The sequence below is a fragment of the Nyctibius grandis genome, chromosome 1 (genome assembly GCF_013368605.1).
Source record: "Nyctibius grandis isolate bNycGra1 chromosome 1, bNycGra1.pri, whole genome shotgun sequence".
Classification (NCBI taxonomy): domain Eukaryota; kingdom Metazoa; phylum Chordata; class Aves; order Nyctibiiformes; family Nyctibiidae; genus Nyctibius; species Nyctibius grandis.
Window position 1 is genome coordinate 59,890,402 of NC_090658.1, and position 24,011 is coordinate 59,914,412.

Genomic DNA, 24,011 nt, shown 5'->3' on the forward strand with positions numbered 1-24,011 from the left:
TTCCTTCTGAGACAGCAGAATCCTTCTGTAGTGCCTAAACAAAACCCCATCAAAACCAGGGGAGAGGTTAATGTGGAGTTCAGGGGGTCTGCATTTGTCTTTACAGGGGGATTATTGCATCTTTTAACATTTGAAATGCAATATGCCTGCTGCTAACAAGAAGAGATAAGAGTTGCCCTCTCTGCCTGTAAAGAAGGCACAGTGCAAAATATATTGTGAAAGATGAATGCAACTGCAAAGATAATGTCTCAGTGGTTGCCATAGTTTCTAATTCAGCACTTGAGAAAAGTTTTTGCATTCAGCACAAAACATTTTGGATGAGAATGTTACAAGCAGTATTTAAGATGCTTGAAATTAATTAAACAAAATTAATTTTAAACGTTTGGAATGTTAACTAATTTTTTAGCACTGGAATTAAAGCAAATGTCTTCACTGGGTTTAATTATGCTTTGAAAATACATTTTGAAGGCATTTAATAAACATGTTATTAGTATAATAAGCACGATAGCACAATATTCAGAAAAATCATCCACCCACATTTATAAAAAGTAGAAAATGGAGTCCCTCTAGATCACTGTAGAAATCTGGAGACCAGCTGAAATAAGCCGGAGTTTATAATGCCTAGAGACCACTAAGGTCACAGAGCTCCAGTCAGTCCACGGTATGTATGTACATATTGTATATTTTTTTTATATATATGTATGTGTGTGTTTACATACATATATATACACATAGACTTATATCTAAAAAATACATGTTGTGTATACAAATTATGCTTCTGCTTCACTGGTGGTCCAGACAGATACTACAAAATAGCCCATAAGTGCCCACAGTTGTCCCAGAGGCAAGCCCCTGTTTCCTTTCATTCAAAGTATATACAGACAGAGCAAAATTAGCCTTTTACCTTCATGCATTAAGGGCAAATGCAGGATGGGAAATGAACTCCATGCAGATAAGTGCACCTAGACATATCGAGACAATAGAGGGAAGCCTGTATTACAAAGGATGTTACTGTTACTGTAACTATCAAGCCTGGTGCCACTGAGATGGAAAGATGAAAACCAGATGTCTGTAAAGGGAATGTGTGTTATTCAAAGCACACAGGAACAAACAACAAGGCTATGTCATTTTTCCAGTCATCTTAAAAATATTTCAAGGTGATTGATTATTTTACATGTAAGTTTTACATAGGAGAGATGTTCTTGAAAAGGGCTTAGTGTTTGTTGTGTGCTTCTAGAGAAGAAGAAAGGCTAAAGAAAATGCTTTCATTCATTTGGTTTATTTTACTTTGTGTTTTTCACTTTTTTGATTTATCCAAGTTCCTCAATAGGAGTTGGAAGGATTACTAAAAAACAGGGTTGGTTTTTTTTTCTAATGAATACGCATTAAAAAAAAAAGCTGTTAATTGGTAACATCTTTTAGCTGACATATGGCTAGCTAATAACTCAGGCTTAATTAGCAAATCTGGGGAAGAATAACTTCCTAATATGGAATTAAAAAGGCCTGTCATTGTTTTTCATCAAGATTGACGATATTGCTTGGACCTGAAATTTAGCAGCCTTTTTTTTCCCGGTCCCAGCAGATGAGCTGTGTTTTAACACATATCTATTACAAAAACAGAGCTTGAAATTACTGCAACTCATGCTGATAGAAAATGGAGAAACAGTACCTTTCCAGAAAGTATAGCTATACTCTTAATAAATGTGGATCTGGAGACCTGACCTGGGTTATTTTTTCAATGCCATATGCAGTATTGTAAATATTTGATTTCCACAGGCTAGTGATTTTGTTTTTTTTTTTCTCTTCAGACTTGGTCTGTGGATCCCTAGGGTCTGTGGACTACTGCAGAGGCAACCACTAATGGTGGATAAGAAAAGTAGCCTTGTTCACACCACACAGTAGTCCATATAATTGGATTTTTAAACCTGGCTGTGCATCCATTGAAAAATGAAATGTTAGGAAGCATTCAAAACCCCTCTCACTCCTTCGAGACCATTCCCTCATTTTTCTGTTATATAGGCTTCTCACCCACTGAATCTGATATCTGCCTCCAAAAGAAAGGGCATAGTCCGACAGCTGTCAAGAGGTTCCTACTACTGTGATGCATTCTGCAAGCCTTATCAGCAGCGTGTTGTTTCAGGGCTCCAGCATCGTTGTTCCTCTTATAGGCATCCGCTCGGCAACTGAGCTTCACGGTTTGGCAAATGCTGAGCTGTCAAGTTGCGCTAATGATTTGGAAAGAGATGAATGTAAGTTTAATTACAGTAATCAAAGGAAAGGGCTGCGTTATTCCCTTGCTTGTGTGAAGGTGAATGTCCTTGAAACCTCTGAAGCAGCACACTCATAACCAAGGATATAGATACCCAGGCTTGGTGTATCATTTGGGTTCAAGAAAAGGGTTTGCTAGAGAGCAGTAGTTGATGGCAAGGGTAGTGTTGGATGGAAGCCTTAGAGCTCAACTTCATTGCACTCTAACAGTGCTGTGATACAGGGAACATGGGAGTTACTGTGTTTGTTATGTCACTGGTATAGTTCTCCTTTTATTAATGAATTGCTTGTCAGTCTTGTTACTTTTCAGCTCAGTGGTGTTATGTCCTATAATGTTTTAAAGTGATATTGTTTTTAGAATAATCTGTCTGTAGACCTGATCAGTTTTGTGTAAATGTGTCAACATGGGGACTTCATAAAAATGAATTTATTACTGAGCACAGTTTAAATTTCATTTTATTGATGTAATTACAACTAAAAAGTTCAAACAAAGGACAAGGACAATTATATAAAGAAATCATCCAGAGAGCTGCCTGTTTGTTTTTCATTTTATCATTGTAAGAGCATTTGTATGCCACACCATTTAGCAGCATATACCCTTGACAGAGCATCAGTACCATTGATAATTCATGCTGACCTTCAGGGCAGTCAGCACCCTCTAGATATTTTTAGGTATTTGGCTAATTTTCTCAAAGCACCTGATGTTTTGTTTGTGCAGTAAATTTCACGGGCACAGAGGCAGGTACATTTCTGGGGAGATAAAACCCATCTTCCCTTGCCATAGCTGCACTTTGTCCTGCATTCACTACTTCAGGCTATTTATAAAAACAACCCTTCTCATCTGGCACGTTTTCCGTGCGTTTGTAGTAATAAAGGGAGGCACGGCAGGTCTGTTGGTGCTCTCATACGGTGCTTAGCCCTGTTACACGGGGACGTTGACAGCGTCTCTGATTTTCGTTAATCGGCACAAAAGGGAAACTTGTGCAGCTGAGCTCAGCGAGAAGGTGTGTTCATGGGGGATCGCAACGCCTGGGGCTTCCTTCCGAGGGGCCTTTTCCTTTGACAAAGTTTGTATTCACAAGCCACAATGCCCGCCTTCAGGAGGAGTAAAACCAAAGCTAAGAGTTTAGCATTGGCTCGCAAAACTCAGCAGCAGGCAGCAGCAGCGTACGGCTCCCTGCACAGGGTGTTTTCTGTGGTGAGTTCTGCCGCGGCGTGGGTTAAGCTGGGGGGTGCTCCTTCATTAGCCTAAGGAAGGTGACGGGGCTGCACGAGCATGCCAGACTGTCCACGCTTGATAAATAGCGACTGTCCCAGCATTAATAATCAAATAATGGATTCTGGTAACGTGTAGTCGATGGGTGAGTTTATACCAGTATGCTGCATGGGAAAAGGTCTGGGCTTTTTGAAGTTTGGGGGAGTGAAGGGTGGGTTGGTGTTGGTTGCCTGCAGTGTTTGCTGCCAGGCTCAAGCAGATAGTTATTTCTTGCATCTGCCAGAGAAAGGACAAGATTCTTCAGGGAAATTTGGAAATAACTGCAGCATGAATGTTTTAACTATTTCTCTGGTTTTTGACAAATAATTTAGGATTGTAGAAAAAGGGAGGATAAATATGAGAGCTACAATCAAGGTACTGCTGGGGGAGTGTAAGAAGGCTGTAAATGTATTACACAGGTGGTAGAAAAATACATGAGCCTTCTGCATTAAAGATTGACAACATCAGGATAAGGACAAGGGGAAGGAGAGAATGACAGTACTTTCACAAGATCAGGGCTTGGGAAAATGTGCGTTGTGTGCTTTAATGCAATACCTGACAAGAGTCTCCGTTTTGTGATCTAGACTGTTAGGGTTCCTCTCTCTTTCTTTTCCTGATGCTCTCATCTTTACATTTAGTGTGCTCAGAATTAACCTTCCACGATGAAAATGATTTCTGTTTTGCCTTTGACTTCAGTATGCGTTGCATCAGATGACTTTGGAGACTGATTTTAGAGATGCTGAGCACAGCATCTGTGAACTCAGTGGGAGCTTCTGGTCCTTGAGACCCGGTCAATGCAGGCTCTGGGGCCCAGATCCCTGCTGCGTGACATGGTTTATAACCAGCATTTTAGTTAAGTACATAAATCACCAGTGGTTCTTACTCTATACCCAAGGAGAAGGATAGGCATCTCTCTGTGGCATCTCTCTGAGGCAAGTGAGAGTGAAGATTTCCCACCATGTAATTCATGTTAATAGCTCAGGCACCACATCAGGTGGGTTGCATCTTAGCTGGTTTACACAGCTACGTGTTCAGCCTTCTTTCAGGCCTTGACCTGTGCTGTCAGGAAGGAGTTACTAGGACATCAACCCCTCTTCTTACTGTACTTGTGATTTCTAAATGATTTGGTGACACCTACTTTCGTTACTGGAACAGGCTGGTTTTGCTAATGTAAATGGGAAATTCTGACTCAAAAGTTTATCCTTAACTCCTCCCCTGTTGTCTGCTCTGGTAGTGTCTGGTAGGGCCTTTCATAATGCGGTGTGGAGAGCTTGCTTCTCCCTCCTTAAAGCATAACTCTGACTATGCTTGGCTTATTGCTACAAAGGATCTGAGTGGGAACTTTTTAGAAAATGCCTTTCCTTTAGCAATGTTTTAAACACTTTAATTAACAGTCATGCAAGAGACACAGCTAAACAAAACAGAGCCCCAAAATTTCAGCAGTGTCAGACAGGAAGAGTTTCATGTTTTGAGTGGCCTTGAAGTTGGGAAAAGAAGGAGAAGAACCAGAAGAAAAGTGATGAGTGAGGCTACTGTTTTAGCTTCTGTTGTGCGAAGCTGAGCAGTAAGCTTGCCCAGGTGCCTATGGTGAAAATCTCACAAGGCAGTTTTCAGTAAAATTCTGCTGACATTTTTCAGTCTTAGTAAACAATTTAGAGGAGTTCGCGTACTGTATTGATGTGTAACATGCAGCAGCTTTTTTCAGTGGTCTGTAAGGAAGCTAAGGCCTGTGACTTTCTAGCCTTTTACATTGCTTGGTTACAAGGTACTTCACAGTCTGAGGATGACAGAGAAGTCTGTAGAGTGATGGCCCACAAAAAAAAATGATGGCTTCTAGGGGCTGCCATTTTACTGGAGAGGAGGATCTTCTAACACAAAGGAAAGTGATGGACAGCTCCAAAAGCTTTCCTTCTGAGGGACATAAAAAGGTCTCTGGCCAGTTGTTCACTTCTCAAAATCCCATGTACTTGTATTTCTTCTGCTGAATGGTGCATTCAGTCTTCCTGGAAATACATGTATCAGGCAGAGCTGAGCTGTTAGCTGTTCATTTTTAGAGGGTACAAGACTAATCTGTTTCTGCAGGATGTTTGCTGAGCATGCTTCCTCTTCGGATAAGGAATTCAAAGGATTGGTGATCTTCATGTGGTCAGTGCCCTGCACAAGGATACAGGAATCAGAAGCCTCATGCACGGTTTTAACCCTCTCAAGGGGTCTTTCTTAGGCTGAAAAGTTTTCTAAGCCTAGTCAAAATACTCCTTTCCATCACTTTTTCAGTCAAACCCCGACCGACTGACGGAGTACCTGAGGTGTATAAATGAGGGTAAAATAAACAGCAACAACCAGAGACACCATAACGCTAATTGACCTTGTGCAGCATTTATGCTCAATCAGTGTCATTGAGTAGAAAGTCACAGGATAACTGTGAAATTGTTGCGCTAATGCTTAACCACTGCTGATTAATGTCTTCTGCTCTCTCAGCAATTAATTTTATGGAGGTTTTTAACTCTGGTGGGGATAGCACAGCCTCAGATGATGATATGGTTGTCTGCAAGGAGCAAAGAAAATCTGTAGGAGGTTCCTTGTAAGAGTATCCTTTGTTCACTTTAGAGGAATAATCTCTAATATTTCTAATCACGAGTATTATTGAAAATGGGACGTGCTTCATCTCCATCTGACAAGCTGAGCACCAATGTGGTGTTTGACAGTTATGGGTCAAGCTGACTATTATGTGGACTGGTACTGTCCCTCCTAAGGTTACTGTGAGCAATCATCACTCACAGGGAGTACTCCCTGCAAAACGATGTAGGACCTAAGTATGAGTTGCAAACAGGCAGGGATGAAAAAAAAGTTTCTCAAGGCTGCTTCTACACATCCTTTTGTTTTCTTAGAGGTCAAGAGCATATGGGGCAGGAGGCTGCTTCCCTGTGCTGCTGGGTCTGTAGAAGGGTTTATACAGCTTTGTTGGAAAATCTGTGAAAATGGCCAGTAAAAGAGTAGAGTGCTGCTTAATTTCATTCTCCTTGGAATGCAAGGATTTGTTTTTTCTATAAACCCTGTGTAAGCTCCAGTTGTCTTTCCCAACTCTAGCACTGTTAGTCTAAATTTTTGGATTTTTAACCTCATATGTCTGCTGTTCAGTGCCAAAGATAAGCTGAAGCTGCTTGCAATTTCCTATAAATGTTGCTGAAAATGGTATACATAAGCTCAAGTGATGGATTTTGGAGAAAGTTTGTTCCTTCCACTGTATGCTCTCCTCAGCTTTTCTCTGCATCTTCTATGATCCGTGCACTGTGTAGGAGTGAATGTGAAATACTTCTGTCGTGTGATAAGTAGCATTTCATGCTTACTTTGACCCAAATGTAAGTACCACAGTGGGTAGAAAGCGTAAGAATGAGGTCTGGATATTGCACAGTGTAAAAGCCTCCCATAAAGGGAAGGACAGAGAGCAGCAAGACTACAGGAAAGGACAAAAACCTGTGAGCAGCACTGCAGAAGAAGGGCAATATTTTTTAATACCAGCCTTGCAAACACAAAGTGCTTACGTGTTCAGGAACATACTAAAGTTTATAGAAATCACTACTTGTTGGCACTATGGCTGAGAGGTAGTCCTGTGCCTTGGGTTTGGGCCAGTTATGCAGAACAATTTCTGACACCAAAATTATGTTGCTTAGGCGCTCAAATAGTATTTATGTTGAGAAGTACTATCTATTTCCATATGCTTTCTTATCTGGTGTTCTTGGTGGCAGATGCAGCTCTGGCCTCAAAACTGAAGGAGATGGAGAACATAGCATGTTCAATGTCTGCCTGCCCTACATGCAAAGGTGGTTGAGGAGGAACAGAGGGCTTCTAAGTCCTCCTTGTGAAACTCTGCCTGATGATGGTGATTGTGACTCACTTTCAATAGGCTGTCTCATATCCCTGATCTAGTGTCCTTGATCAGGCATCAGGTTGATGTAAAACAAGCTGCCCACATGTACCTTAAGCTGTAGAGAGCATAAAATCTGAGTCATTCTGATACAAATACAAAACTTTCTGACATCAGAAACAACGAAAACAAAACTCAAGTACTTTGGCATTCAGCTATTTAGAAGTTGCTTTAAGATACCCCCCCCCATTTCCTAAATTAAGTTGTGATTTATTTCCAAAACACTTAATTCATTTTAGTGGCACAGAGTGACTGTGATTTTTAAATGTATTCCATCAGTATGCAGCTGTAATTCCAACAAACACCATTCAGTTTACGTTGCGTTTTGTTGGGTCCTAATAAATGTTGTAAATACAAAAAGTATCTAAATTTCATAGTTCTGCATGGTGTCATCATACAGGATAGTGAAGACGGTTGCACGTATTAGTGAGAAAGTAACTTAATTTTTTTTAGAGTGGTGTCATTGTTCAAAACTAGGGGCTGGGAAGCTACAGAATATTATGGACTACATGGCAAATATTTGACATTTTAACATTTATTTCCATCATATAGATGTGAGGGATGTACCTATGTTTTTTTGCATGAATGGTTGAGATTTAATATTACTAGTGCATTTAGCCTCCACCTTACAGAAGGCTTTGTGTAGTTCAGTTCAGTTTCAGAATAACTTTTGCATTTGCTCATTTGATGACCTAATATGTTGGTGAACCTAGCTACACAGATAATCAGTGGTGAATCAGGAGATCCAAAAAGGATCACTTGAAACAGCATGTGAAATAAACTAGTACAGATTAAGACAGTTCTGAAATGCATTCATGTCCTGGTTTCTTCACTGAAACAAGACCACTGAAACAAGGCAGCATTCGCGTAGTCCTCATTTGAATGCATTCACTAAATAGAAGATAATGTATGGCACAGCATATGCAACTGTCCAGTATCTTAGTGTTTGAAAGACAGAAGCACTGAAGAATTGTTTCATGTAGTGTAAAGAAGTGGATACCAACAGCTGTTAAGGTAGAATTGGGTAATGGTAGCGATATTCTAGCTTTCCGGAAAACGTCATGTAAGAAAGAGAACAGTGGAATAATTTTCAAATTAAGCATTAGAGATTATTGCATGCAGAAGTTGCTCTTGGTTATTAGTAGTGGTCATGCAGGAGTGAACTACACCACCATTTCAGAGTGTCAGAAAAGTCTCTTTCTCTTCCATCTTTGCCTTATAAGATTAATTGTTGTTGTTGTTCCATCTCTAGTTCCTATCTTGCTTGAAAATTTTCTGGTTTTTTTTCATGTTTAGCATGCTTCTAAAGAATCGCAAAGATTTAGGTTTCCATTCGCCGTTTTTGGAAACTAAAAAACTTGATATGTAGTTGTCTTCTTGGAGAGAAAGCATCAAAACATCTTTTGACAACCCAGGACATTGGCATCTGAAGCCTCAGCTCCATGTCTCATTGAAAAAAACACACAACGCAATAGAGGTAGCAGATGACAAATAAAACAGTTACTCTGGATGCTTAAAAGATCTTTATCTACTAATTCTTTCTATTTTGATGCAGTGAGTTTTGCAAAATAAGAGAGATGGAAAACAGTGTGATGCTAGTGTCATAAGAATCAAAGTATACAATATATCTCAGTGCTCTCATCTTTTGCATCCCATGAGCTTGTATCTGAAGACTGAAAATAATTTGCACTGGAAAAAGCACTAGAAAATTTTCATTTCATTTTACTGCTGTGATCTGGATGTACTATAAATTCACGCTGTTGAAAGCTATCAGAAAACATATTTGACAAAAATCAATGGCATGCTCTGGCCCCCAACTTTGGAACAAGAGCAAAATTTGAGGAATTTTAAAATAATTGTAGTTCAGCTTGTATACTAAAACATTGATGCTTTTCTCTTTCTTCTCATTTAACAGAGCGCAGAACAGATCAGTGCATTGTGCCGAAACTTCCAGGAAGTCCAGGCAAGCAGCATGGAAGGACAGAAGGACAACCAGGATCCACCTCCACGGCCACTGGCTCGTCACCTTTCTGATGCAGATAGATTGAGGAAGGTCATCCAAGAACTTATGGACACTGAGAAATCTTACGTCAAGGTAAAAAAAAAAATCTGGCTAGCTACAGCCTTCTTTTTGAGCCCGACCATGATTTGTGGATGGTCTTAACATATTTCATGCTTACCTCTATATTGCCAGGCTTCTGCAAGGGCCATAACCTACAGAGTCCACTTATCTAATTGTTCCTGTTGTTTTCAGTGGGCTTGCTCCTATGACAGAGGCTGTAGGACTTGATCTAGTAGCTTTAGTTCTAGTCGATTGGTATTTATATTGGAGAGTGGTAATTTGTGGGGAGTAGATACCTGCAATATTTGAACACTGTGTTTTTCCAGGGGATGTTTCTGTAGTTTTCAAAATGAAAATAAATCTGGTAGAACAGAATAGATTCTCCTACAAATTAGAAAAAAAGTTTAATTGTGGAAAATAGTGCATAACTATTTTTGAATCAGCAAAGCTAAAAGGCACAACTCCAGTTGGTTGTAGCGTCACACATATGTTATTTCTCCTTTGACTGATTATTCCATAATTTGTTACCTATATGCCTCTTCTTTTTATAAACCCCAAATTCATGTGACTGGATGCCAAAAGAAACTTGAGAGCATTATGTTCATTCCTTCTTCGGCAAGGAGGAATCATCTACTTGATCTCAAAACACATACTTACAGATATGAGTATTTGCTGCAATAATGTATATGGAAGAGAAAACACTTTCAGTCTGTTGTTGTTAGTACAGCCACCAATACACTAATACAGAATCACAGAATCACAGAATCACAGAATGTTAGGGATTGGAAGGGACCTCGAAAGATCATCTAGTCCAATCCCCCTGCCAGGGCAGGATTGCCTAGACCATATCACACAGGAACGCGTCCAGGCAGGTTTTGAATGTCTCCAGAGAAGGAGACTCCACAACCTCTCTGGGCAGCCTGTTCCAGTGTTCGGTCACCCTCACCGTAAAGAAGTTTTTCCTCATATTTAAGTGGAACCTCCTGTGTTCCAGCTTGCACCCATTGCCCCTTGTCCTGTCAAGGGATGTCACTGAGAAGAGCCTGGCTCCATCCTCATGACACTTGCCCTTTACATATGTCACCCCTCAGTCTCCTCTAAGCTAAAGAGACCCAGCTCCCTCAGCCTCTCCTCATAAGGGAGATGTTCCACTCCCTTAATCATCTTCGTGGTTCTGCGCTGGACTCTCTCTAGCAGTTCCCTGTCCTTCTTGAACTGAGGGGCCCAGAACTGGACACAATATTCCAGATGCGGCCTCACCAGGGCAGAGTAGAGGGGGAGGAGAACCTCTCTCGACCTGCTGACCACACCCCTTCTAATACACCCCAGGATGCCATTGGCCTTCTTGGCCACAAGGGCACACTGCTGGCTCATGGTCATCCTGTTGTCCACTAGGACCCCCAGGTCCCTTTCCCCTACGCTGGTCTCCAACAGGTCTGCCCCCAACTCGTACTCATACATGGGGTTGTTCTTGCCCAGATGCAGGACTCTACACTTGCCCTTGTTATATTTCATTAAATTTCTCCCCGCCCAACTCTCCAGCCTGTCCAGGTCCCTCTGAATGGCTGCGCAGCCTTCCGGCGCGTCAGCCACTCCTCCCAGTTTTGTGTCATCAGCGAACTTGCTGACAGTGCACTCTAATCCCTCATCCAAGTCATTAATGAATATATTGAATAGAACTGGTCCCAGTACCGACCCTTGAGGGACTCCGCTAGACACAGACCTCCAACTGGATTCTGTTCCATTGACCACCACTCTCTGGCTTCTTTCCTTCAGCCAGTTCACAATCCACCTCACTACCCGATCATCCAGACCACACTTCCCCAGTTTAGCTGCGAGGATGCTGTGGGAGACCGTGTCAAACGCTTTACTGAAATCGAGATAGACCACATCCACAGCTTTACCATCATCTATCCACCGGGTAACATCCTCATAAAAGGCTATCAAGTTGGTTGAGCATGACTTCCCCTTGGTGAAGCCATGCTGAGTGCCCCTAATGATCCCCCTGTCCTTGATGTGCCTAGAGACAGCACCAAGGACAAGTTGTTCCATCACCTTTCCGGGGATGGAGGTGAGGCTGACCGGTCTATAGTTACCCGGGTCCTCCTTCTTGCCCTTTTTGAAGACTGGAGTGACATTGGCTTTCCTCCAGTCCTCAGGCACCTCTCCCATTGCCCACGACTTAGCAAAGATGGTGGAGAGTGGCCTAGCAATGACTTCCGCCAGCTCCCTCAGCACCCGCGGGTGCATCCCATCAGGGCCCATGGATTTATGGACGTCCAGGTTGCTTAATTGGTCCCTGACCCAGCCCTCATCAACCAAGACAGATTCCTCCTCTATCCTGACTTCTTCTGAGGCCTCAGGGGTCCGGGGCTCCTGAGGACAGCCTCTAACAGTATAGACAGAGGCAAAGAAGGCATTCAGTAACTCCGCCTTCTTTTTATTCTCTGTCTCCAGGGCCCCCACCTCATTCCATCAGTGGGCCTACATTGCCTCTAGTGTTGGCTTTACCTGCAATGTATTTGAAGAAGCCCTTTCTGTTGTCCTTGACCTCTCTTGCAAGGTTTAATTCCAAGGAGGCCTTAGCTTTCCTAGTTGCCTCCCTGCATCCTCTGACAACAGACTTATATTCCTCCCAAGTGACCAGCCCCTCCTTCCACGATCTGTACACCCTCTTCTTCCACTTGAGTTTGCCCAGCAGTTCCCTGTTTAAGCATGCAGGTCTCCTGGAACCCTTCCTTGACTTCCTGCTTGTTGGGATTGTCTGATCTTGAGCTCGGAAGAAGCAGTCCTTGAATGCTAACCAACTATCTTGAGCCCCCTTACCTTCTAGTACCCTGTCCCATGGGATTTCCCCTAGCAATTGCTTGAAAAGGCCAAAGTTGGCCCTCCTGAAGTCCAGGGTTGTGATTTTGCTAGCTATTCTGTTCCTGCCACATGAGATCCTGAACTCTACCATCTCATGGTCTCTACAACCAAGGCTGCCCTCAACCTTCACCTCTTCAACTAGACCCTCCTTTTTAGTGAGGATCAGATCCAGCAGCGCTCCTCTCCTAGTTGGCTCATCCACCATTTGCATCAGAAAGTTATCATCAATGCACTGGAGGAACCTCCTGGACTGAGGATGGCTGGCTGAGTAGGCCTCCCAGCAAACATCAGGGTAGTTGAAATCCCCCACAACAACCAGGCCCTGTAATTGCGAGACTGCTCTCAGCTGTCTGTAGAAGGCCTCATCACCCTCCTCATCCTGATCCGGTGGCCTGTAATAGACACCCACAACAGTATCACCCCTGCCAGCCTGCCCCTTAATTCGCACCCACAAACTCTCAACTCGCTCCTGATCCGCCCCTGGACAGAACTCAATACATTCTAGCTGCTCACTCACATAAAGAGCAACTCCACCACCTCTCCTTAGCGAAATGCTAAGGAATGCTAAGCGAATGCACCTCTCCTTAGCCAAATGCTGTAAAGCTTGAGGAACGGACCCCCATGTATGCCCAGCTGATGTTTCTTATGGAATCACTTGAAGAAAGGCATGACCATGGAGGTCACTGATGTGTGAAATTTTGCACTAGGCAAAATCCTGGCAGGTTGCACATACTCGTCATGGTGTTCTCAGGGAGATGGTCGTTGTTCCTTCTCAATAAGAATTTCTGCCGTTTCTTTTCTCAGGGTCGGAGAGCCCTGCAGTGGGCCCCAGCCCTGCCGTCACGCTTTGGTGTGGGATAGTAAGTCTTCAGAAGTGGCACCAGTTCTTTGAAGAAGTGACTGAAAAAGCCCTTGATCACATTCTCCCCAACAACAAAACTGAACACTTTAATACCTAATAGGATTTTAAAATGTGTCCTTCTGAATATTACTACTGATATTTAAATGAGTGGCTATTTATGTGGCTTATCTAACATGCATGGTTAAAACATTTGATGCTTTTCATATACATAGACTCTTCAGAAAGCCGTCATCTGTACAATTTTATCCTCATGCTATACTAAAGTATAATTTGTTATAATCAAGCTGTAAAGCCTTAAGGCTGAAACAAAACTATTACACTGAAATCAATTTGCATCTAATTTAGGAATCACTTTAGTGCTAACAACACGCAGGTGATTTTGTTACAGAAAAGGAATTGTATCTCTAGTTCATTCCTGAAAATTACCCCTCCTGTCCCACAGTTGTCGTATAAAGAACAATTCCAAACTGTTACATAAAAAGGAATGAATTCTCTTTCTTGCAGGACTTGAGCTGCCTCTTTGAGCTGTACTTGGAGCCCCTTCAAAATGAAACCTTCCTGACCCAGGACGAGGTGAGGGAATAACTGAAAGATGTGCTTTTCATTCTTTTACGGGTTAAGACCTTGGTACTTGGGTTTGTCATTGCTGAGAGCACGACAGAAAAAGCAAACAACGAACGTAACAATAGGAATTACACCAGTCAGTGCCTTTCTGTCTGATGCGTGCGTCACTACTTTTTTTAAAGGGTAATTGTTCTTCTGACTTAACTGCTAAGAAATCGTTGCTTTTTTGTAAGGTTATTTTTTTAATAAAACCCATTTGAAAAGTATTAACGAAGACGTTATTGGCCTTTTCAACCTCTTTGTGTGTCACATCTCCTTAGTGGACTGTTTTCGTAAGACCACAGCTAGGTGCGTGGAGTGCTGTACTTCATAGCCCGATGTTTTTCACAGATGGAGTCCTTGTTCGGCAGTCTGCCAGAAATGCTGGATTTCCAGAAGGTGTTTTTAGAGACCCTTGAGGATGGAATATCTTCTTCCTCAGATTTTAATACACTGGAAACACCATCCCAGTTCCGGGTAAATATTTGGTCATTTAATACCTTGCAGTGTGCCTGGAAATGTTTGTGGAAATTTGGTTTTAAGAACTCATATTTAAATTTCATATGGTTGCTTTTATGTTTGAAGCTTTACTTTGGATTACAGACACACCTATACAGCAGTGAAAGATAAGTGCTATTTTTCATGGTTTTATCATCCTCTTTCCCATGGCAGGGGATGCAACACAGAAGATGCAGAGTAGACTTTGAGTATGCTGTAAACTAGCGATGCTTATGATGCAGAACTCCTTTGTAGAAAGGTTATTGTCGCTGTGCTCAGTTCTGCCCTGCCTTGTGCTCCTTCCTGCTGTGCCCAGTTCACCCGCTACAGACTGGGAGCTTTTCCTGTTAAGTGCCACATTAGTTGCTCATGTTGTGAGGTCCAAGAAGAGGGCCTACAAAGTGTAAATGCCTGTAGACTGTCCCATCGCTGTACTGTCTTGCTCACAGTAGCACCACTCAGTACCTGCCCTAACTGGAAGAAATAGGGTCCCCAGAGATGGAGTCACTGTCACAGGACCAGGCAAGACTGCTGGCAGGTCTCCCGGACACTTGATGCCTTTTGTGGAGCAAACATTGATTAAAAAGGGGGGAGAGGGCTGCTCTCCTCCTCCCCCTCCTCCTCCCTCATTACTCCTCTTTCTTATGTTTGCTTTGGGAAGCATTTTTCTAAAACCATCCCCCTCATGATTCAATCCCTCCCACATCTTCCCAACCGCCCCTTCATCCCAGAACATCAGAGGTGCCCTGTAATTACCACCTGCCTGAAAGAAGGAAAGCAATCCTCTGTGTTTGTTTTACACTGTCCCTTCTGGCTTTGGCACTTCTATGCCTTGCTTCCTACTGCTCATGTTTTTTCCCAGCACACCATACCCTGTTACATGTCTGTTGATTTCTGTTCCTGTGCTGCCTGAAAGATACAGAAAGACAGAATGGCTGCAGTGGTCTTACCTGCTCAGGGAGAACAGAGAAAATTGCAGGCTTTGCCAAAATAGGCTGAACTCTACACCAGAGAAATACAGAAACATCACAGAGCTACTACTAGTAGTATATTCATTTTATATATATATATATAAAAATATAAAAAAATATAGGATATGTATAGAAAGATAGCAGATAATCACACTGTTGAGCCTCTGTGTTATGTGCCTGAACATTTATTTAGGATTCTAGTAATGAATTAATATTTTGATTGTGTTGATTTCAGAAATTGCTGTTTTCCCTTGGAGGCTCCTTTCTGTATTATGCTGACCACTTTAAACTGTACAGTGGCTTCTGTGCAAACCACATCAAAGTTCAGAAAGTTCTCGAGAGAGGTAATTTATTGTCTTCATTATTGTAATTCATTTGCATGAATTTAAACTGCAGTGAACTACCGTAACAAATCTCGTCGACTTGCAGAGAACATGAACACAAAGCAAGGACTAATCGGATATCTTTCAATAGGAATAGCTAAGATCTGTGGTTCTGCTGAAGTATGGTATAGAACTGAAGGGATAAGGTTCCTTCTGTAACATCCAGGCAGTAGCTTGAATAGCTACAGAAACATCTTCCACAAGTTTGTGCCGTCTGCAGATCCAGCTCATACTCCAAAAAGCAGCCATAAATGGTAGAATAAGTTAGGAATGACTTCCTCTGCCATCCACTGCAGTGCAGTAGAAAAATTACATTGAGGAATAAACTCACCTTGATATAATTGCTCTCTTAGCCCTTATGTATGTTATTTAATGCAGGAAATTATTATGAAATTAATAGTGTAAACTACTTTGTAAACCATGTATTGAAAAGGGTGAGGCTTTTGGTAATGGTTACAAGTCACAGTTCTGTGCTTTCAAATTACTGTAGCCTCTGTGACTTCCACATTCAACTGACCAGCTCTTTTATTTGCATCTAGCCAAAACAGATAGTGCCTTTAAGGCCTTTCTGGATGCTCGAAATCCCACAAAGCAACACTCTTCTACACTGGAGTCCTATCTCATAAAGCCTGTTCAGAGAGTGCTGAAATATCCTCTGCTTTTAAAAGAGCTGGTGTCTCTGACAGACAACGAGAGTGAGGAGCACTATCATTTGACAGGTAACTTCTTCCTTTCTTCTACAGGAATGAATATGAGTTAAGTGTTATTTTTAGCCCTTTCTGAAGATGCAGGTAGCCATTCTGGTAGATAGTACAGAACTTGTCAAAACTAGAGAGAATTCCTTCCCTCTCCTTAAAAATAATAAGTAGCTTTTTCATGCTTTTAGCAAAAGGTCCTACTTGGTATGTCCAAGTCCCTTTGAGAAGTAGATACACCCAGGATTTGCCATGGCAAATAGGACTGGGGTCTTTCTCCTCAGTTCTTGCACCAGAGCATGTCAGGCCATAGTGTTCCTTTCCCCGTGCCCACCCCCCCGCCACCCACTTGGAAAACACTGACCAAAGCTCCATCTTGTGGTTATTACTCAATTTTTGAAATGTGTCAAAGTTTTAGAGTGCCACAGAAGGAAATTTTAGTTGTTTGAGGTTTGGCTGTGACTCTTGTTTGCATAGAAGAGATCTGTGTCAAAGCTTTGCAGTTTTCCTGCATAGCAGGACTTGTCTGTCTAACACGTATTAGAGTTGATTGGTTTTCTAGGCTCAGATGCTTGGGACTTCACCCTGGCAAATTCCAGTTCAGGTCTGTCAGCAGCTGGTGGATGACAGTCTAGAGTTTTATTTATGGAATGATTGTCATTTTAACAAAATACATTCAGGCAAAATACATTGTCAGCAAAAAGTTATGAGGCTGTTATTGACTTCAAAGGGAGCTTCTAATACTGTTCCCTTGCCCTTACAACTAAGCTGAGGGTGACTTACTTGCAGGCCAGGATGGATGCCAAAATTCTAAAAGGCTGCACTGCTAAGAGCTGGCAGGACTGGAGAAACTAAGTGCCCTTCTCCAACTCCTTTCTGAATTAACACAAAGGTCTAATGAAATCTACTGTCATTCTTACTTAGAAAACAAAATGTAAACAAAATCTGGCCACCAGCATTTAATTTCATGGATACAATCCATGAGGAACTTGTACAACCTAGCACTGTATTTCTTTGTCTATTCTGTGGTGAGCCAAATGCCATTTGTTGCTATTAAAGCTCCTCAGATGACTTATCTCAGTATGGGTGCAGATTACTTTAGAGATCCTAGTGGCCCTATATATACAGGATGCAAAACTGAACCGTGTTTACTATCAGGTTGATAGGAATATTCATACATCTGGGGGCTTATCACTGGAATGCTTATTGCAGCCTTTTCAGGCACTTAAGACACCAGATGAGCATTTTTCACTTACTCTGATCAGGAAGCATACCTTCTACTGTTGCTATGAGAAAGCACTGATATAAAGCTAGAATTCTGTTCCCTAAACCTTGGGAGTACTGCGTCATTTTGCTTGCCTCAAGTGGAATTTGATAAAAACTGTTATGTTTAGAAAATACAATTGAATTACATAGCTGTCTGTGACATTTTTAAACCTTATAGAAGCATTGAAGGCAATGGAAAAAGTAGCAAGTCACATCAATGAGATGCAGAAGATATATGAAGATTATGGCACTGTATTTGACCAACTGGTTGCAGATCAAAGTGGAACAGAGAAGGAGGTAAGAGAAGGAACAACATGTTTTATTCACTCCTGAAGCATTATCCTGCTTGCCATTGAGTGGCTTATCTTTTCCTGAGGTAATTTTAGGAACTTATTTGTACTGGGCCTCCTCCGTTCTCCATTAATATTTTGACTTCCGTTTCATATCCGCCTGTCAAGTTTCTTTTTGTCAGTAGGTTACGGTAAAATTTTCAGACAGCTGCCAGAGCTGCCTTCTGGACTGACAGGAATTGCAGTAGGAAAAATCCTCCTCTCCTCAAATGTTGCAGAGATTATCCATGCCCCAAGGCATTCAGATTTTATGCTATAAAGTTCTTAAGATATTTTTTCACCCCTATAAATGAAAATAGCAATTTGAGGGATTTCACATTAAGGTCTGTTATTCTCATTCTCTACACTTCCAGTGCTGAGGCATCCACGGGTATTTGTCAGAGGAAAAACCATTAGTTCAACAGCCTGCGTGCACACATCTCCCAGAACTGCGGCAGCAAGGTCTCAACCTAGCTGTTTCCATCAAACAATTACTAAGCAGATCAAATCTGTAAAGGTGAAGATCAGACATGAGAAATGCCCGCTCGGTTGTTTTATTTCCTCCTAATAAAAGCCAAATCGCCCCCGTTGGCTACCTAGTTTCCCATCATTTATGGAGAAACAAAACTTGACAGCCTGGGAGATTCCAGTGTTACGTTGGGTGCCACAGACGGAAGGAGCCTCAGAGTACAAGACCTCTATTAAATCTGCCATTGGTAGTGTCATTGATACTAATTACTCTGTAGAAATCAAAGATACTTACAGCTAATAAATCAGCCAGTTGACAACTGGGTATATGTAAGTGACAGATCATCAGATCAACTTAATATTCTTCTAAGTTATTAATAGTAAGAACTTCTGTCCAGCTTCCATAACTTAGGGGCTATTACTTTTTACAGTTGTTACCTATTTTAAAAAGGGGATTACTCACACTTTTCCTGCCATAGTGCAAATCTCTGCCTTTCTTTCTGTACATACAGTAAATACAGAAAACATAGATCCTTAAAGTTACTGATGCATACTCGACATTTTACTCACATATGTGGATCACAGCACTCATGTATGTATTTATACTATTTATTTATATTATCTACTGTTAAAATTTAATACAGGTGACAGAGCTTTCAATGGGAGAACTTCTGATGCACTCTACAGTTTCCTGGCTGAATCCTTTTCCATCACTGGGCAAAGCAAGAAAAGACCTTGAACTTACCGTGTTTGGTAAGTATCTTCCTTAATGACTCTCTGCTCTTTCAAATCTAAACATTACCACATTAAATCTTCTCACAAGATGAAAGCCACCATCTCCTTTCCCTGTAGCCATGCAATATCTAGGGTAGACTTAACATCTGAAAAAGTATATAGTTATATTTCATAATATGAGAAGTGAAAAGTTTCCATTCGTTTGTTTGCTGTTGCTGTTTGCTCTGTGAGCCAACCTCAGCTGCTCTCCTGCCTATGTGTAAACTATGGAAATTAGTGATTTTCAAGAGACAGTGTTCTCTTTAGAATGATCTGCTAAACTAAGCTTTCAAAGGAGGCTGGTAGGAAAATGGTGATTTATTCTACTGTTGGGAATTTAGGCTAACCTCTTCTTTACATCTACTGCATCGAAATCCCCATCCAGATTATTTTAACCTGAGAAATGAATGTAGAAATGAGAGCATACAACTAAGAGTTTTATTTAATAGTATATATACGATTAATCATTTAATAATTACCTAAGTAATTAAATCTTCCAGTGAAACATCTTAGGCACTTGTCCATTTCTTTAAAAAATATTTCTTTAAAATGTCATTGGATGAACACCTACAGAACAACTCAGGCTGACGAGAGACAAGTTTCTCTTCCCAGGTCTGTTGTGCACTCCTTCCCCGGGAAGCATGACAGATTAGGGGAGGGGATGCTTCTAACAGAAGAACAAACAGGAGCTACCTCCCAGGCTCCTTGGATGAGCTCCACAGTGATCCACGTATGCCAGACACTTCCCAGCAGGACACGCATGAATGAATGGCAGACTACTCGTCTGCCACTTGGGAAACTGAGTTTTATTCTCACTTCAAACCCTATGTGGGCAGCTTAGAAAATGCACCTAATATGTGGAACTGAGGGAAACCACCAAGCTTTGGGGTAAATGCTGTGCTCGCTATGGCTGCATCCTGGCTTCATGTGGGGATGAGACTCAACTGTATACCATTGCCCCTCTGTCTTCTTCCACTGGAACGAAACACAGATGCATGAGCAGGGACAGAGCTATACTGCCCTTGGGTTCAATCTGGGATCCAGGACTGCTCTGTAGAGCCACCCCTTAGTTCAGCTGCAGCTTCAATTCCCCTGTGTTTCAGTTCCTCCTTACAGATGAGAGAGAACATGTCCTTGCCTCCCTGGAGGCTGAAAGATTAGGTAACATTAGTGGGCCACTCCAGTTGGATGTTGTGGAAACCAGAGAATTGCTGCAGATGGAAAAGTTGGAATTGAGATGTTTGAGTTTCCAACTAAACAAATGCTGAACTGCAGGAAGAACAGACTTAGTGTCCTTTTTCACAGCCCTCTCTTGCTATGGGCCCTTCACTCCACTTGAAAATATCCACCAATTACCAAAAGAAAATCTGAACCTTTACATCTAACCTACACCTGCTGTATTTGTTTATGTGAAAGTTTCTTCACATACCAGGATACAGGCTGCTGGTAGTTTCAGAATAAAGGAGAAGACTGGCTTCATCCTAAATGTTCAGAACAAAATCTGAGGAAAAAATACTGCCATTGCATGAACAAGTGTAGGATGAACAACTCAGTGTCATCGTAATACAGGGCAGGTGCTTTTCAGTCAGTTTGCTTATCTCATCCTTCACATTCCTGTGACTACAATCATCAGCTTCTCCAAGATAATATTTTCATTGGATATTACACCTGTAATTGTTTTCCTTTTTCCTTTCTTTTTTAGTTTTTAAGAGGGCTGTAATACTGGTGTATAAGGAGAACTACAAACTGAAAAAGAAAATGGTAAGTCTGGTATCAGCGGAGGTGGTGGGTGTTTATGCACAGGATCCTACTGCAGCGTGAGGTGGACCATAGTGGTGTTGAAGGGGGAGTGACTGTGGTGAAACGCCACCTTCCCTCGCTAGGCTGGAATTCTAGCTATCGTAGCTAAAAGAAGTGCTCAGTGTCTGTGTAGCAATAAATATTTTTTGTTATTTAGTAAGCAGCAGCATCTTCTCTGTGTGAGCCCCATGTTAGTTCCATCAGGTGGAATATGAAACATTGCCATAAACGAATCATTAGTTCTTCCAGACGGCATTTACGGCGGCCTACTTTAACATAGTGTGTAGGTTAAAGACCTCTGTTTATAGACCCTTCATCACCCTGGAAGGAAAGGAAAAGGGGCATTATAAACATAACCTCCCCTGTCCCTATTTACAAAACTGGAATACTGAAGTCAAGTCGCAAGTTGTGTATCCTGAGTACCAGTGGTGAAGTACTGCACCATGCTTACCATAACAGATGGAGGGGCTCTAAAAGTAGCAGCAGCAGCAGCTACACAATTAATGTATTCTGCTAATCTACAGTCTGCGGGTTCCTTCATGGGAAAATTGTTCCCTAGTAGTACTTATATGCAAAGTATTATTTTTATCCATTAAAAACAAGTGCTTTTAAAAGTTGAAGCAACTACAAATTCCAAAGGTTGTGTCTATCACCATTTCAACTACATTTACAAGCACATATTAGGGTACTGAAGGAAAAAGTCTAATGAATTTAGTTTCTCTTCAGAGGCAGGTCTTTTAAGAGTAACACCATAAAACCCCACTTTTTTTACTTTTGCTTCTTAGAAATATCCTTGTTGTTTTTCTTTTTGCAGCCTACTAATGTTCGTGCTGCACATAATTATGGTGATTTGGATCCATTTAAATTCCGTTGGCTGATTCCTTTATCTGCTCTTCAAGTTCGACTGGGTAACACAGCAGGTAATTCCCGTGCACTGAATACTTCAGGATTGAATGTTTTACTGGGATTCTGTAATACTGCTTCTTCCATGTGTCTTTCTGGAGCCTCTGGAAACAGGCAGGTGTAGAGAAAATAGTATCTACTGTTGTCTCTACACTCAGGGGGTACAGGCTTGATACATTAACAGACGTTCTTCATTGGGTATGTTGGATTCTTCCTTGAGTTCAGGAAGATGCAACATGATGTGAAGGAATGACAGAATGGAAAACCTCAATGAAAAGATACCATGAACAGAAAGGTGATTTACCATGGTTGATGTCCTGGTGACGCTCTTATGCTGTGTGTGTGCTGACCCTTGTGTTTTTCCAAATGTGGGAAAGGTGACTGTAATTTGTGGTAGTAGGCTGTGTTTTTATTTTCCCTTTGAGTTGATCTTTATGATCCTCTCAGGTTCTGTATCTTTTGTAAAGTGTCACTAGGTGTTCAGAGCAAATGCTTTGCGAACCTGGGAGAAGGCTGCCTAAGGCTGGAAGGCAGCGAGAAGCATTAAGAATGGGGGAAGGCAGCTCTCCAAGAGAGGTGGTCAAGTTATCAAAGGCAGCACTGGCTGGTCTGCTACAACAGGAGAGTTCAGGGGATTTTCCTTTGCATTCCACCTTGGGCGAGACCTTCTGTAGCTCCACCCGTGCCTATGTTAACATTGCCTTCAGAAGAGGAGCTCTACAGTGGTCTTTCTAATGCCAAAGGTTTTGTGAAGTATATACAAAAATAACATTTCCTTCTATGCACAGGAACAGAGAACAGCTGTATCTGGGAACTGATTCACACAAAGTCAGAACTAGAAGGCAGGCCAGAAACAATTTTTCAGTTGTGCAGCAGGTAAGCTTTACATGGAGATTGTATTTGACAAATCACATTAATGGAATTAAAAAAATAAAATATTTTTGCCCACATGACCTTCGCATCAGCACTTCTGATGCAGCTCTCACTCTTTGAATCCAGGCACTACGCCAGTGTTTAAGTGCATAAAGTGTAACTGTTTGAAATGGGAGTGAATTTGGCGCAGTGATCCAATGTCAGAAATCTGCACAGACGTATGATCATAAATTCCAGTACGATATGGGCAAAGTAACTCATTTTATCAGACTCTCAGTTGCTTAGCAGAAATTACCTTCTGATAAAGACCATTTCAGGGGTGATCCCTTGGTACCGAAGTTACCTTTCAGGCTGTTTTTCTAAGGGTAAGTAACCAAGATCTCAAAACAGAAAGTGTGGGAAATGGCTAACACCACAAAGATGTTAGCTGCAAAACCTACTACTAAAGCGAGTTACTGAAAAAAAACACTGCATTAAAGCACATCAGCAGAAAGGAGGAAGGCAGATTTTTATCCTAATAGTGTCTTGGGATAGAGAGGAAAATTACGTTATCTGTTTTCTTAAACTTGCAGTGACTGTGAGAACAAGACTAACATCGTGAAGGTGATCCGTTCTATTTTGCGTGAGAATTTCAGACGTCACATAAAATGTGATCTACCGCTGGAGAAAACATGTAAAGATCGCCTTGTCCCACTCAAGAACCGTGTACCTGCAACAGCCAAACTGGGTAAGAAACACATTCTCAAAGTTGAAAAATGGTGTCTGGACTCCAGAGCTGGCACAAGGTTTGCAATTATTCCCATGACTGTAGTGTGTTGTGTGCCAGACCCACAAATCCCATTTCTTTTTCGGGCTGGGTGGTAGAGTTTCTCCATAACTCAGTGCATGACAAGGGCTAGAGGAGATAAGCAAGCTTGCCCTCCCCCCACACTGTGATGTGTCATTAGTTCTCATAAGGGAAGACTTAATAAGGCCCAAATTAATTTTGCCGGGAAGAAACAGACTCCCTTTGGCACGCAGTATTAGTGTTCTTTCCTCTGGGTTCCCTTTAGTAACTCAGCCCTAATAACATTTAAAGCTAAAACAACTGGCAAAAGGCAGGGGTCTTGCTTCTTCCAGTGCACTACATCTGCATCCCAGCAGATACCCTAATTAAGTGCAGGCTTCAGACATTTCAGTTAAATGAGCAGCTGCTACTATTTCAAGTT

General features: G+C 41.7%; 1 protein-coding gene across 2 annotated transcripts in view; it reads left to right on the top strand.

The window, feature by feature from the left end:
- Positions 1 to 24,011, top strand: part of TIAM2 (TIAM Rac1 associated GEF 2) — a 188,904-nt gene that overhangs the window by 163,301 nt on the left and 1,592 nt on the right. For both annotated transcript variants that reach the window (XM_068406037.1, XM_068406029.1), the window contains 11 exons: positions 9,364 to 9,543; positions 13,745 to 13,813; positions 14,195 to 14,320; positions 15,548 to 15,656; positions 16,235 to 16,414; positions 17,835 to 17,953; positions 19,098 to 19,206; positions 20,930 to 20,988; positions 21,842 to 21,947; positions 22,719 to 22,806; positions 23,376 to 23,530. In XM_068406037.1, coding sequence (XP_068262138.1) covers positions 9,364 to 9,543; positions 13,745 to 13,813; positions 14,195 to 14,320; positions 15,548 to 15,656; positions 16,235 to 16,414; positions 17,835 to 17,953; positions 19,098 to 19,206; positions 20,930 to 20,988; positions 21,842 to 21,947; positions 22,719 to 22,806; positions 23,376 to 23,530 — 1,300 coding nt within the window. The remainder of the gene's footprint in view (positions 1 to 9,363; positions 9,544 to 13,744; positions 13,814 to 14,194; positions 14,321 to 15,547; positions 15,657 to 16,234; positions 16,415 to 17,834; positions 17,954 to 19,097; positions 19,207 to 20,929; positions 20,989 to 21,841; positions 21,948 to 22,718; positions 22,807 to 23,375; positions 23,531 to 24,011) is intronic.